This window comes from Pygocentrus nattereri, chromosome 17, assembly GCF_015220715.1.
Source record: "Pygocentrus nattereri isolate fPygNat1 chromosome 17, fPygNat1.pri, whole genome shotgun sequence".
Classification (NCBI taxonomy): Eukaryota; Metazoa; Chordata; class Actinopteri; order Characiformes; family Serrasalmidae; genus Pygocentrus; species Pygocentrus nattereri.
Genome location: NC_051227.1, coordinates 17,612,826 through 17,628,557, shown reverse-complemented (window position 1 = coordinate 17,628,557; position 15,732 = coordinate 17,612,826). Strand labels below are relative to the sequence as shown.

The 15,732-nt window shown below is 39.8% G+C and overlaps 1 protein-coding gene across 1 annotated transcript in view; it reads left to right on the top strand.

The window, feature by feature from the left end:
- Positions 1-15,732, top strand: part of LOC108440474 (calsyntenin-2) — a 232,051-nt gene that overhangs the window by 173,336 nt on the left and 42,983 nt on the right. Inside the window, exons 7-8 of the mRNA XM_017719342.2 lie at positions 865-1,122; positions 3,373-3,494. Of these exons, the coding sequence (XP_017574831.1) occupies positions 865-1,122; positions 3,373-3,494 (380 nt within the window). The remainder of the gene's footprint in view (positions 1-864; positions 1,123-3,372; positions 3,495-15,732) is intronic.

Here is a 15,732-nt window from a genome sequence, read left to right as displayed (position 1 = left end):
TCTAGAATGTTCTTCCTCAATGATCTTGTTCTAGAATGTTCTCCTCATTCATACCACTCTTAGATGTTCACACCCATTCATACTGTTCTATAATGTTGTTCCTTATCACACTATTCTAGAATTTTCTTCCATTTATGCTGTTCTAGAATGCTCATTTACATTTATGTCCTAGAATGTTTTTCCTCTTCACCTTGTTCTACAGTGTTCTTGCCTTTTACTCTGTTCTAGAATGTTCACACCCATTCATTCTGTTCTCAAATGTTTTCCTTAGTTCTGCGTTGTTCTGCCCCATTCACACTCTTCTAGAATGTTCTGTCTATTTAAACTATTCTAGATTGCTCTATTCCATTCACGTTATTAAAGCATGTTCTACCCATTTACCCTTTTCTATAACGCTGTTCCCCATTTACATTATTCATTGTTCTTCCACTTCACACTGGTTTTGCATGCTCCACCCCATTCACATTGTTCTAGTATGTTCTCCCTCCATTCAGACTGTTCTAGAGCGTTATTTCTCTTCAGACTTTTTTAATGAACTACCCCATTCAGACTGTTCTAGAATGTTCTCTCTGTGGTCTTTAGAGAAACAAAGCAGTGCTGGAAGTTGCAGAATGTCCAGTTTGTGGTGGTCTTTGGCCTTTTTTTATCCATACATACAGGCTGAATTCTAAGCCTAGTTTCAGATAAAAGGCTGTAGGTTGTTTAGTGGCAGCTATAAAGAGTTCCTGTTTGTCAGTGTGATGCTGACAGTGTTTCTCATGGTTTTCAGAGTCACACGGTAAAAGCACTTTACCAAGCAAACTGTAAATCTTTTTAAAATTTTTATCTCTGCCCTCCGGTTACCATGGCAACATCCATCTCCAGGAGCCTCTTCGGGCAGCACTGACCTCCTCCCCGCCCCGAGCGCTGCCTTTAACTGGACGGCGTCTCTGATGACTGATGGAGGGCGGGACAGTGACCTCATTTACCGTTTTGATGGACGGCAGGCGGCCAATATTCCGGACTGGATCACACCTCAGAACCTTACGGACCAGTTCACCATAGCAACCTGGATGAAGCACGGACCCAGCCCTGGCCTGAGGGGGGAGAAAGAGACACTCCTTTGCAACTCAGATAAAACAGGTGAGAGGGAGAGAGAGAGAGAGAGAGAGAGAGAGAGAGAGAGAGACATTATGAGCATTGCAACTAATCAGGCTGTGCTTGTTTTCAGAATGATTTATGCAAATGAGCCTGCCAGCAAAAGTATATAATATAAAGAAAATTATTTTAAATCGTGGATTCTTTAGAAGATTGCAATCATCCATTTGCTGCCTGACTGCCAGTAACAGTACAATGTTGGATAATTCCCCCAACATCTTCCACTACAATAACAATAGGAACAACTTCTGTATTCACAACTTCAGTGTGAATGGGCGGGGCCAAACAGCTAGGGTCTGGATAAGCATTTATATGTAAATGTGCTGGTAGTTGTGACACCACAAACATGGTTATTTGAAAAAGGGCTGTTTTTGTGGGTTAGCTTACACAAATAGATGGACCATAAACTGGAGAGTGAATGTTTCATTCTGAAATGTTAACAATGTTTACATACAGCATCAAAGGTGCAGAGTAAATGGAGTTTTTCATGATACGACCTCTTTAAAAAAGTTCCCTCCACACTTCTTCTCACTGTTGACTAATTGTTTTATAATTGAATAAGTTCCTATTGTGGCTCCTTCCTTTCTTCCTTCTTTCCCCCCCTCCACCTTCCTTGCTTCCTTTCCTTCCTTCATTTCTTCCTTTCTTTTCCTTTCCTTTCCTTTCCTTTCATTCCTTCATTACCCCTTCCCCTTCCTTCCTTCATTCCTTCCTTTCTTTTTTCCTTCCCTTTCCTTTCCTTCCTTCTCCCGCCACCTGTTCTTCCTTCCACCCTTCCCTTTCCTTCCTTCTTTCTTTATTTCTTTGTCCTATTCATGTTTATTGTTAATTGCTTTTAGAATAAAGTTACATCATTCATGCCAATAAAGCTGGACTTAAGAGAGAGAGAGAGAGAGAGAGAAAGAGAAAAGGAGTGAGTGAGGAGAGGAACAGGGGAAATGAAAGGAGAGCAGGAAACGAGAAGAATCATTCTGACCCCTTCTGACTATCATTATACTCTCTCACACTCTGTCTCTCTCACTCTCTCTCTCCCTCCGTCTCTCCCTCTCTCTCATATCAATTTAATGGCCTTTATCGGCTGCTTTACTTGCAATATTGCCAAAGCAATTATTATTATTATATTATTATTTTATAGATAGTAAGAACATCTCTTTCTGTGTCCTGGCTTCTATTTCAATTGAATTTATTTTACGTACAATATTGCCAAATCACGATGAGAAGAAGAGCTAATAAAATAATACAAAATTATAATTCACATTTTGTTTGACCTGTCAGTAGTCGTCAGCCTGAAGTCCAGCTGCAGCACACTGTATGTTTCTGAATTCATTGTAAGTTATAAGTTGTCCAGGTCCTGCTGAAGCAAAGCAGCTGCAAATGTTTACACTATCACCGCCAGGTTTGGCTGTTGGTATGATGTCCTTATGGTGGAATGAAGTGTTAGCTTTATGCCAGATGTAATGGGACCCATGTCTTCTAAAAAGTACCACCTTTGACTCATCAGTCCACAGAATATTAATTCTTTTGGGTCATCTAAATGTTTTTGGCAAATGCGAGATGAGCCTTTGCGCTCTTTTCAGCCAGCAGTGGTTTGTGCTTTGCAACTTTCCCATAGATGCCATTTTTGCCATTTAGTGTCTTTATTGTTGTGGAATCATGTGCATTGACCTTAACTGAGGCAGGTGAGGCCTGCAGTTCCTTTAGATGTTTGTCTGGGTTCTTTTGTGGGCTCCTGGGTGAGTAGTTCTCTTTATAAAATAGCATTTTTGTATTTATTTGGGTTATCTAAGTCTTATATTAAAAGTAGTTTGATGATCTGAAACATTCAGCTTTGACAAATATGCAAAAAACTCAAGGTATTGGGAAGGGGCAAATACTTTTTCACAGCACTGTGTGATATATATGTTTGATAATAGTACTGAATTATTAAAAGTAATAACTGTATTATGGTGAAACGTATTTTGTCCTCACATATAACATAATGCACTGCTTCTTAAATCAGTTGACACTGGTATTATTAAACTGTTTTACACTGTGAGAGTGTTACTAATTAAATTTGTGCCCACACAGATATTTTATTATCACACTATTCTCTCTCTCTCTCTCTCTCTCTCTCTCTCTCTCTCTCTCTCTCTCTCTCTCTCTTTCTGTCTCTCTTTCTGTCTCTCTCGCTCTCTCTCTCTCTCTCCCTGTCTCCCTCTCTCTTTTTCTCTCTCTCTCTCTTTATTTCTTTTTCAGAGATGAACAGACATCATTACTCTCTATATGTGCACAACTGCAGGCTGGTGTTTCTGCTGCGGAGGGATTTCACACAGGGAGATTCATTCAGACCGGCTGAGTTCCACTGGAAACTGGAACAGGTGAGTGAGAGAGAGAGCGAGAGAGAAAGAGAGAGAGAGAGAGAGAGAGAGAGAGAGAGAGAGAGAGAGAGAGAGAGAGACAGAAAAAGAGAGACAGAAAGAGAGAAGAAAGAGAGAAGAAAGAGAGAGAAGAAAGAACAAAGAATGAGAGAAGAGAACAGGAAAGGAAAGGATAGGAAAGAAGGAGGTGGAGAAGACAAGAAGAAGAGGAGAAAAAGGAGAAGAGTGGAAAGCGGAAGAGAACAATGAGAGGAAAGAGGATGAGAAGAGAAAGGAAAGGATGAGAGGTGGAAGAAGGGGACAGGAAAGGAGTAGAGGAGAGGAAAAAAGCAGAGAAAGGAGAAAAATAGAGGAAAAGAGAAGAGACATGAGGAGAGCTGAAAAAGGGAGGAAAAGGAGGAGAGGTGAAGAAGAAAGAGAGGAGAAAAGAGGATAAAGAAATTAAGAAAGAAGGAGAAAAGCAGAGGAGGAGGGCAGAGAAAGAAAAGGTGAAAGGCAGAGGGGAGAAAGAAAGACAATAAAGAGAAGACAAGGAGAAAAGAAGAGAAAGGAGGAGAGGAAAAGGAAAGAGAAAGTAGGAGAGGTGGAGAAAGGAGTAGAAGAGAAAAGAAGGTACGAGAGGACAGGAGAAGAGGAGAGGCAGACAGAAGAAAAGAAATTACAAGAAGGGAGGGGATTAGAAAGGAGGAGAGGAGAAAGGAGGGGAGGAAGCATATTTTGGTCATCATAAGAAAAACTCCACTGTTTCATTTATGAAAACACCAGCTGTCCTTTTCACTTAATGAACACTTTATAATGAATGAACTGAAACTGAACTGATCATAAATTCTTTCCCATCTAAGAAGCTAAAAATAGAACATTTCTGTTCTTAGTCACAAACACTGGCCTACTTTGGTCGTGTTTAATGGCATTCCTGCAGCGTCTCTCTATATACTCTGACTCGCACATTAAGCTTCTTCATGTTCGCTCACCTTGTCAACTCGGCCTCCGCTGGACAGTGAATGTGAGTCTGAGATGGAGCAGAAATGAAGAGAAGAAACAGGTAAAGGATGAGACAGAGGATGGAGGGATGAGACAGAGGTCGAAGGTGGTGATGGCTGTCAGAGCAGTCGTGCTTTCTGATTGGATGACGGCTGAGAGAGCAGCGTGACAGGTCATTTCAGTGAGACGGAGGTGCAGTTTTGATTGGACAAGGGCGTGAGGTCAGAAAATGACAAGCTTAATCAAAAATGAGTCAGTGTGTGTGTTTGTGTGTGTGTGTTTGTGTGTGTGTTTGTGTGTGTGTTTGTGTGTGAGTGTGTTGTTTATATGTGCTTGTCTGTTTCTAGCTTTATAAATGCTGAATGTGTGTAGGTTTTATAGACAGTTTGTGCCTATATAGTTTGTGCCAAAGCCTTGGGTCCCAGCAGATTATGACAACACAAATCTGGCACTTTATTTATTTATATTTTTGGTGATTTTTTTTCCTCCAGTTTTTTCCCCAATTTAGTCATATCTAATACCACCTACTAGTTAGGACTCCTGAATCACGCGATACCACCAGCGATAGCAGGGCTGAGGCTAGCACAGGCTTCTTCCAAGGCCTGTGAAGCGCCACCACATCTTTTAGAACTGGGGCTTACGCAACATCACTGGACAGCTTGACGGAAAGCACCAACTGCCAATACTGTTAAGCATGTGCTGACTAGCATGGGGTGATGGGGGAGACAGGGGGCTATCCCAGAGAGAGTGAGGCCAATTATGCTCTCTTGGACTCCCGGTCACGGATGGCTGTAGCATCACCAGGGATTGAACTCGCGGCCTCCGATAGGGCCAACGTTTAGATGGTTGTGCCACTCAGGAGGCCCCAGTCTGATTTTTTTTTTTTTTTTTTTTTTTTTTTGGAGGGGCCATCCTACCCACCCAGAGGGCAGCACTATATAAGCGTGTTTCTGTGATGCAGACATGTCTCCCACCCCCCCACATGACATCAGAGGCAGGTGGGCTTTGGAGTACAAGCCACAGTAGCGTTCCTGAGTAAACAGAGCAGCACAAAAAAGATAGGAAAGGTTAATAAGGTCAAGATTTCGAGTGCTGTCATTACAGATTGTGATGGTGTTAAATTTACTGTTAACATTAACAATTTACTATCCTTAAAACTTGGGGAAAATAAGCACATGGTTGCTCAACAATAGCCACGTTGTTAAAGTTATATTGTGCAAGCTGGCAGCACAACGGTAACCCCTGCTGAGTAAAGAACATTAGAACCACTAGGATTAAAACCTAACCCTGGTTTAGCAAGTAAACTTACTGCGCAATGTCTCTCACTGAACATATATTATCGTTTAACATTAGATGATCTTGTGCTTGTTTTATAGCAAAAAACAGTGAAAGTTTGTGAAAAAAGTGATTTTCTGTTTTTTATATCAGTCACTCACGAGTGAAACTTTGCAGTATTATACTGGCCACTTTATTAGGTACAGTTGCTTGTTAACACAAATAGCTAATCAGCCAATCACATGGCCGTAACTCAATGCATTTAGGCATGTAGAGGTGGTCAAGACAACTTGCTGAAGTGCAGACCGAGCATCAGAACGGGGGAAGAAAGGTGATTTAAGTGACTTTGAACGTGGCGTGGTTGTTGGTGCCAGACGGGCTGGACTGAGTATTTCAGAAACTGCAGATCTACTGGGATTTTCACGCACAACCACCTCTAGGGTTTACAGAGAACGGTCCAAAAAAGAGAAAATATCCAGTGAGCAGCAGTTGTGTGGACGAAAATGCCTTCTTGGTGTGAGAGGTCAGAGGAGAATGGGCAGACTGGTTCCAGATGATAGAAAGGCAACAGTAACTCAAATAACCAACCAAAATCTCTGAGGAATGTTTCCAACACCTTGTTGAAAGTATGACATGAATAATTAAGGCAGTTCTGAAGGCAAAAGGGGGTCCAACCTTTTACTAGCAAGGTTTACCTAATAAAGTGGCCGGTGAGTGTGTCTTCAACTCACTCCTCGAGGCAATGAGTGCACAAATGAATCAGCACATGCTCACAGTTGCAGTGCATGCTGAGTGCGGCCACACTGATTAACACTGGAGCCCACTTTACATGGTGCTTTCTTCCGCTTCACTTCATGCAGCTGTGCCCTCACCGAAAATAAGGGAAAAACAAAAAAAAGGAAACAGGGTCTTCCACTCGACTGGTCATGGAAAATTTCACAATACTTACTGCCCCAAGACCAAGACACTAGACCAAGGCCAAATGCAAGCACCACAACACTAGCACAAGCACATATTACTTGGCATTATGATCCAGTGTTGACAGTGTGGCAGCAGCATTAGTGGCAGAAGTAGATGCAAAGTAATGCCATCTGGCCTTTCATCACCTTCTCATCTTAATCACGAACAGCTGTGCGCTGTTCAGAGTAAATCATCTTTGTGATAAAGGTTTCTGCTGACAGTGTGTTCATTTGTTTCTGTTTCTCATGCAGTTCGACTGTGTTGCATTATAAGTGTTGATATGTGCATGCGGGTCATTTCAGAGATGAGTTGTGTTCACACAGATGTGAACCTGCCAGGCAGATATGAACAAGAAATCATATTGCAATATGAATATAGCCATTTATCATGTATCGTATCGTATCAAATCAAATCAAATTTATTTGGAGTGCTTTTTACAGCTGATGTTGTCACAAAGCAGCTTCACAGAATTACAGAAATACTCTGTACTCTGACTGATCTGAAACTCAACCAGCACAGTTTTGGCCCAGTTGATAACTGTGGCTATAAAAAGGGCACAACTTGTTTACTCATATACCACATTTGCAGATGTATATTGAGTTTTTGCCTGATTTCTCTCCCCACATGACGCTACTAAGCTGGGCAGGTGAAGACCATCACATGCTTCCTCCGAGACACGTAAAGCACTGCCACATACTTTCTAACTGCTGCTAATGCAACACCACTGGACAGCTCAACATGCTTGGATTGGAATAGTAACTGCTTATTCTGTTACATCAGTTAACAGATGCCTACATTTTCAAGCAATGTAGCTAATAGAAGGAGAGCGTGGGCAGGATGGTCCACCCTCTTCCTCTATCACTAAGAGATGCTAATGCTATGGCATCATCTAAACACTCCCTCTGTTAAGTTAAATCAGGCCTACTCTACACTATGATTTACCCCCACTGAGAAATTTTGACAATCTAAGCGTTCTTCCAGATCAGGAACTCGTCCGGAAATTATTGACAGTGCGGATGTTCTGGTAGCGTCTTTAACCTTTCAGTCAAGCTCTCGAGTGTTCAGAGAATTTCAAACATTTTCAAGCATGTGTGACTCAAAACGTTGTGTATTGCAGAGGTGTGGACTCAACTTATATGACTCGATTCACGAAACTGATGACTTTAGACTTGATTTAAGAAAACTGAGAAAGATTTGGGTCTCGAATTTGATTTCAACACCAGCGACTCAGACTTGGTAAGACTCGAGACTCAAGGTGGAAGAAACATGGACTCCCTATCTGACTGCAGACAGACTCTACACATTCGATTATTATTCGTATGAATGAATTAGTTTCCTGCTGTAAACTGAATAAACAGCAACATCATCAGATGTCTGTCACTGAGCTTATGTCTGGTTTATTTTATTTCAGAAGACAAGTGAAGTGTTAGAGCTCAAATTTGCCTCTATAAGCTGGAAACAAGCAAAGCATCAACAGCATCAATGCCCTCGCTCAGCACTTAAACTCTTACTGGAAAAAGTGACCATGAGAACTGACCATTTTCCTCCTGCTAGCAGGACAAAAGAGACACAGCTCTCTCTGTTCGATCAATTTTAACAGCTTGTGCAGGTAAAACAAGTGCAGCATTCACCACAAGGCTGAAGTTGACTTTTAATTTGATAGCTTCTTGTTGGAATTTGCCATCCACCTTAAATGTTGCAGCAATCAGGAGCTGGAAAATAACTGCTGCACCATTTAAGGTGGAACAGAAAATTCAAAGAAGAAGCTGTCGATTAAAAAGTCAACTTCAGCTTATATGCATTGTTTTGCTGTCTTTTCTGTAAACTTTATTCAGCTCATGTTGTTTTTAAGTGGCTGAGCTAGTTTTTATTTTAATCCTGTGCATCCAATGTTCTCAAAAATCAGTTCAGTAGTACTTTTAAAACTGTTTTCATATATACATCAATCAGGCATAACATTATGACCACCTCCCTGTTTCTCCGGTCATTGTCCATTTTATCAGCCCCACTTACTCTATAGGAGCACTTAGTAGTTCTACAGTTACAGACTGTAGTCCATCTGTTTCTCTGATACTTTGTTAGCCCCCTTTTACCCTGTTCTTCAGTGGTCAGGACCCCCATGGACCGTCACAGAGCAGGTACTCTTTGGGTGTTGGATCATTCTCAGCACTGCAGTAACACTGATGTGGTGGTGGTGTGTTAGTGTGTGTTGCACTGGTACGAGTGGATCAGACACAGCAGTGCTGCTGGAGTTTTTTGGAGTGTTATGCTTGATCAGTGTAGTGCTCTACTCTCTGTGTATACCAGTGTGTCTGCCATGGTTATGTGTGTATCATGGATGTTGTATTTTAGTTTTTGGTAAAGAAAAATAAAATAAAATGTTAATATACAGCTATTGACTTGAGACTCACCTGTACTGACTTGGGACTTGAATTGAGAATGAACTATCTTGACTTGGGACTTGAGTGTGAAGACTTGAGACTCACTTGTTACGTGCAAGTCAGTAACTTGTTCCCTCCTCCGTTGTATAGTGAGATTGTCAGCGAAGTAACTGAAGGAGTGATTCAGGCAGTAAGGAGTGGGAGATCTAGGAGAGAGAGAGAAAGATGAAGAGGTGTGTATCCATACTGCGAATGGAGTGGACTGTACAGATAGAGGAGCCGCCTGCTAAAGACAAGCAAATAAGAGGCTTTACAATGTATGTAATGTAGACAATGTAGGTTGTTGCATATCACAACCACATCATTAACACCAATATTACTTATTATTACTATTATTATTATTATTATTATTGCTACACTTCTTATATGAGCATAAAATCACAATGAGATTCAGTTTGGCTTTCTTTTTTTTATTACATGATACAGGGGGGGGCGTGTTGGAATTAGTTTTGAGTATTTATTATAGTTAGAACTTGTGTGTGTTATACCCTCCTTTTACCTTGTTGTCCAGGAAAAGACTGACCTTAAGTGTATTATGCTCTCTGTTCTTGAAACTATTAGATTTTAAAACTTGTGTTGTGTAACCCAGCTTTAAAGAAAACTATCTATAAGTCTCTTTCTCTCTCTCTCTCTCTCTCTCTCTCTCTCTCTCTCTCTCTCTTTCTTTCTCTCTCTCTCTCTCTCTCTCTCTCTCTCTCTCTCTCTCTCTCTCTCTCTTCCTCTCTTTCTTCATCCAATTCTGTTCTGATGGAGATTGTCTTTTAAAGCTCTTGGGATGAAACTTTCATTAAGTCCTCCATCTCTCTTTCACTCACACACTCGCCTCCCTAATCTTTACAGCTAAATGAACTCTTTAGTACTGCCAACTCCTCTCTGTCTGTCTCTCTCTCTCTGTCTCTCTCTCTCTCTCTCTCTCTCTCTCTCTCTCCTCCTCTCTCTCACTTTCCTTCTCTCTCTGCCTCCTCCTTTCAGTGGCCTGCCCTAATTAATTTCTACAAAATCATCTCCTGCTGCCACATGTCGAGAGATAAAAGAGATATAGATCTTTGCAAATTTCAGCACTCTTTTCATGAGAAGGGGAGATGATGATGATGATGATTATTATTATAGAGTTCTGTTTAATTTCTCTCGGATGATGCATCTTTCATTAATGAGGTTTTTTGATATTTCTTTCAGCCTTAGCATGGTGCGCTGTGTTGATGTTCTCTTTCAAGCCAAACTCTAATGAAAGAAACAAATATGCACACACACACATGCACACACACACACACACACACACACACACACGCACCTAATTTCACTTTCATACTCTGCAGGAAGGGAAGAAGAGGTGAATAAAGAACCATTAGCAACCACAGCGAGAAAAAGAGAGGCTATACGTTTAGGAGATTGGATTTTTGTCTCTGCTGTGCTGAGATTGGAGCATCTGAGAGGATTAATTACCTGAACACACACACACGCATGTTTGTATTTATACATTGTTAGTACATGGAGTCTGACATGTTTCACATGTAAGCATGTGTGTGTGTGTGTGTGTGTGTGTGTGTGTGTGTTTGTGTTTGTGTATATATATATATATATATATATATATATATATATATATATATATATATATATGTGTGGAGTAGACTGTAATGTACCTAATGTAGTGTCCTACTCGTTGTTCCAGGAAGTCCCACAGATTTTCAAGAGGATTTAAATTTGGGGGTTTTGCAGGCTAGTCCAGCTTCACAGGCATGTGAAGCTCCTGAATGGTCATCATGCCAATCAGTCACATTTGCAGCCCTGTGAGCGAGAGAATTGTCATTTTGGAATCCAGAGATGGGAATGAAGCATCAATCACATACAGGCAGAAACAAGATTCTTCTGACCAGATAACAAGTTTCTAGTCGTGAACAGTCCAGTTTTTGCGTCTCTTCGTCCACTGTAAATGGGCAACTTTGTGAGCCGAAGTGAGCAAAGGCCCATTTGCACACCACTCTGCTCCATATGTTCATGGTATGCAGTTCTCTGCAAAGAGGTCTTTTAGAAATTGGTTGTGAAGAACCTGCATTGACTTCTAGAAGCAATTCTAGAAACGATCCTTGCCTGGAAGCGAAGCAGTTTTTATAGCTGCTTCACACTGTGACCTAATGACGTGCCCAATTGCAATCACTTCTTTTTGTCAGTCATTTACTTAGTTTAATGTAAAATAAAATTTTCAATTTGTTAAATATGTGAAATTCACATTCTACATGAAAGTGCTTAAGTACCTATACATAATAATAATTATATACACCACTTGTACTGTATTCAAATGTCTATATGTAAAAGAATGTTCTAAAGCTAGTCCTATTCCTAGCCCTAACCTTAGTCAGGGTAACCAAAATAAATGGTTTTACTCTTCCACTTTAAAGATAAGGAGCTTTAATTAAAACCACTTTTCAAACTCATGCACATTTTGTTTGTCTGTTATTGGTTAAACATGTTTTTCATTGAATCAGAACACTTTATAATACACAAGCTTACACACACACACACACACACACACACACACACACACATTAGTGTGTATTCCTGTGTCTCTGTGTGTTTTCATATTCTCTATGAGTGTGTAAATGCCGTTGTGCTACACCTCACCCACCCTCACTCCTTTATCTCAGCAAGCAAAGATCAACATTTATGTTTTTCTAACAAAAGCTGCCATTTTTGAGGAAATACTCTTTCTCATTGGAAGAGTGGCCTGGACCACTAAATGTTCATGTTTTCATCATACTGAGGGGTATTGGGTCCCAACAAAGAGATAAATACATACATTTACTTTTAAACCTTTCCATGTGTGTGTGTGCGTGTGTGTTAGTGTGTGTGTGTGATTACCCAGTGCTGCTGTTGCCAGGGAGCATTTTAAAGCCATCAGAGATGCAAGATGTCTTTTAACATTATAGCTCTCCACATGAGTCCCCACATACGCCTTACATACTTTTCTCCAGCCAGAAAATGTACTTTACTCCCTAAGCTTGAAGCACCGCCGCTTCAACAGATGTGAAAAAATATAAACTCACAGTGATTTATGTAGACCAGAAGGTATTTCACACAGCAGGACTTTCTCAGTTCTCAGCCAAATAACTTTAGCTATAATGTTCAGTAGGAGAAAACATCAGGAATATTAGTCAATCGTCACATTGTGAAAACAGTGTTTCAGCCACACACCAAAGCTCTCATTGTGACGGAGATGAGGTTGATGTTCCATTTAAGGTCCTTGGTGTTTGTAATTCCCAGAAACTTGAAAGACTCACAGTCTTATCAAGGATGGTGAGGTCTGACAGGGGTGCGAGTCTCCTCCTGAAGTCCACTGTTACCTCCATTGTATTGAGCGTGTTCAGCTGTAAGTTGTTGTGACTGCCCCTGAGGACCAGCGGTTTAACCATGCATCTGTAAGCAAAGTCATCGCTGTCTATGATAAGATCACTTGCTGTACAGTTAATAGCAAATTTCAGGATTTTGACTGAAGGGGTCTGTGGAGGGGCAGTCATTAGTGTATAGTGAAAAGACCAGTGGGGAGACCAGGCATCCTTGACGGGGCCTAGTACTGATTTTATTAGTATTTGAGGATAATTCTCTAAGCTTCACCTGCTTCTCTCTTCCTGATATAAAGCTGGTGATCCACTTTGGCAGTTTAGATTTGGGGGGTGCTGATGTTTGTTTGGGTTGAATTCCATGTGAATTGGAGCTGGAGAGGAGCGTGATGTGTTCTTTTTAAAACCTACAGTAGTGTATGTTCTTTTAAGTAGTAATCTCTTTCAGGATTTTCCGCACAGCCAGTGGCTCATTGGCTGCCAACATATTCCTCAGCTTGCAGGAGTAGCTCGCTTTGGTTGCCTTAATCTCTTGTTAGAGTGTTCCTTGGCTGATTGTACATTCTGTCTCCACTTCTGTAAGCCTCCTCTTTAAAACAACACAGCTTATCTTTTAATGAAATCAGTAACACACTTGCATAATTTTTTCTTTCCTTGGTGTTTTTTTTTTTTAACTGCGGTTATTTTATTAAAAAATTATAAAATCATCAAAAAGTGAATGTTCTTCCACAGCTCTTTAGTAAAGAAAACGGTTCTTCATAGAAACATAAATGCTCAAAGAACCTTTTGTGTTATGAAATGGTTCATTTTCATTCAATAAATGGTTCTTCGTATTGACAGAGAATGTGATGTATATGGTTCTATACAAACGTTTTTTAAAATTGTTCTCTATAGCACCAAAAAGCGTTCTATTGCTACAATATCAAGCCTACAACAATTCTTCACTAAAGAACCATCTTCTTTAAGTGTATAGTGTGATTATAATGACTTAATCTTTCTAAATAATTTCATGAAATTTAAATATCCATTTCACACTTTGATGGTGTTTAACTTTGGTGTCTATCTTTGTCTTAGAAACAAGTTTTAAGAATTTAAACATTAAATAGATGCAAAATATTAAGAATTTAAACATTAGCCTTTAGTTTGGGGGGTGGAGCTGAGGGAAATGGAGTGTGGGACAGTGATTTCTTTGCTCAAACACATCAACTATATCATATTTATTGAGGGGGAACTCATTGTTTCAGTTACAAAGAAACAAATTGGCATATATTAACATTTTGCACTCATTATTCAAAAACTACTGAAAAAAGAAATTGTTCAAGCGAAAATGTAAACAACTTTGCTGCTTACAAGATGTTGGTGTCTTTTCACATTATGAAAAGTTTCATTATGGTGATATAGAAAATCAGGGAAAATGCTTGGTTTAGATATTTTGGAGAAATCACTGCAGATTTAAGTTCTGACAATAAGATCAAAACATTTCCAAAAAATTTAATAGATTGGTCAAATAGAGGACTATGGATTGCTGCTAAAGGCCAAATTCCCTGCTGGCAGCCCCACCCCACCACCATTCCCCACAATTAAAACTCTCAAGATTCATGTGACATATTTATTATTCAAAATAAAAAAAAAATGGTCAAAGGCCAGAGTTTGCATGTATGTGGTTTGCATGTAATCCAGCTAGTAATCACGCTGTTTTTATAATGTACAAGTAATCTGATTACTGTCATTTTTACTGGAACAATTATCTTTTTTTGTATCTGAGTTATGTAGAGGCATTATATGTATTCATGTTACTACCCAACCCTGCATATCAAAGACTTCAGTGTTGCTTCAGTGTCCTTCATACATACATTCATACAATGTGCCCATACATATTCAGACAAATCTACAGTAATATGAGAGGCAAAAGACCTGGACCACTTATCACCACAGCACTCAGAATATTAGCTGTGATTTTCTTCTGCCTCTCTCTCTCACTCTCTCTCTCTCTCTCTCTCTCTCTCTCTCTCTCTCTCTCTCTCTTTCTCTCTCTCTCTCTGTCTTGTCACTCTGATAAATTGCTCTGCTTTTATAAAAGGCTTCAGCTGAGCACAGTACTAAGTCCTTTACCAGCTCTATCGATTCAACTACCTGCTTTTACTGAACACACACTGAGAAAAAATCACCTTCAGGCACTCCCTTAACTGACCTGATCTATGTGTGTGTGTGTTTTACGCAAAGTGCGAGTAAAAGGCCCAAAGATTTCCTTTGTGTTCCTGGGGTTAAGGTTAAAGGGTCCATGTCCTTCATTTTTCTTTCATTTTATTTCCTCTCTGATGCCCTTTTATGACATTTGTGTGGTTTTGTGTAGCGGAAACAGTGATTAATTTTTACAGGACTATTTTCCAGCCTCTCATTGTCCTTTTCAGTTAAACCTACTGTTTTGCCACTGTGCCTTTAAAGCACTATTCAGACAGTATTAGGCACATGGGGTCATGTGATTATTGTCTGTGTTTCTGAGTGATTTTAGTCTCATCTGAATCTGCCCTGTCCATCATTTTTATGAAACACATTCTCCCACATCAGTAAAGATTCAAACATAGTATTATAAATGACCATAAAAATAACCTCAGATGACATTGACCCCATTCTATAAAACATATCATAGAATCTCAGATTATATTATACCCATGCAAAAAAATAAACCGAAGGAAGAAAATAGGTTATTTATTCCTGTACTATTAAATGACCCATCAGTATAACCCTAGATTATGTTAATCATGAGCTGTAAAATGAACCATAGAAGCAACTCTAGATAATAGTAATGCTATAAAACAAACTATTTAAATAAACCCAAGTTACGTTAACTTATTGCTATTAAAACTGTAGAAATAACCTCAGGTTATATTAATGGCAAAAAATAAAACAAAATATGGAGGTTATATTAATCCTATATTGGGGTCGGCAACCCAAATGTTAAGAAAAGCCAGTTTGTACTTTCAACAAAAATCAAGCCACCTCTGACGCCACAACAATTTATTCCTGTTTTACCATTTTGGCTATAAGTATGTCTCAGTATGTGTTAATGTGCTAGTATAGGCTAAATAATTTAACCTAAATGAAAAGTCAGCCGTCCTTTGCTCTGCTTTAAGCTTTAGCTCAGCTATAGCTGCTTTTCTCACATCTCTAGTCAGTTCCTTATTCCCCAGCTTCTTTTTCTAATTTTCCTGTTCCACCTTAAATGGTGCCTGAGGTGCAAGAATG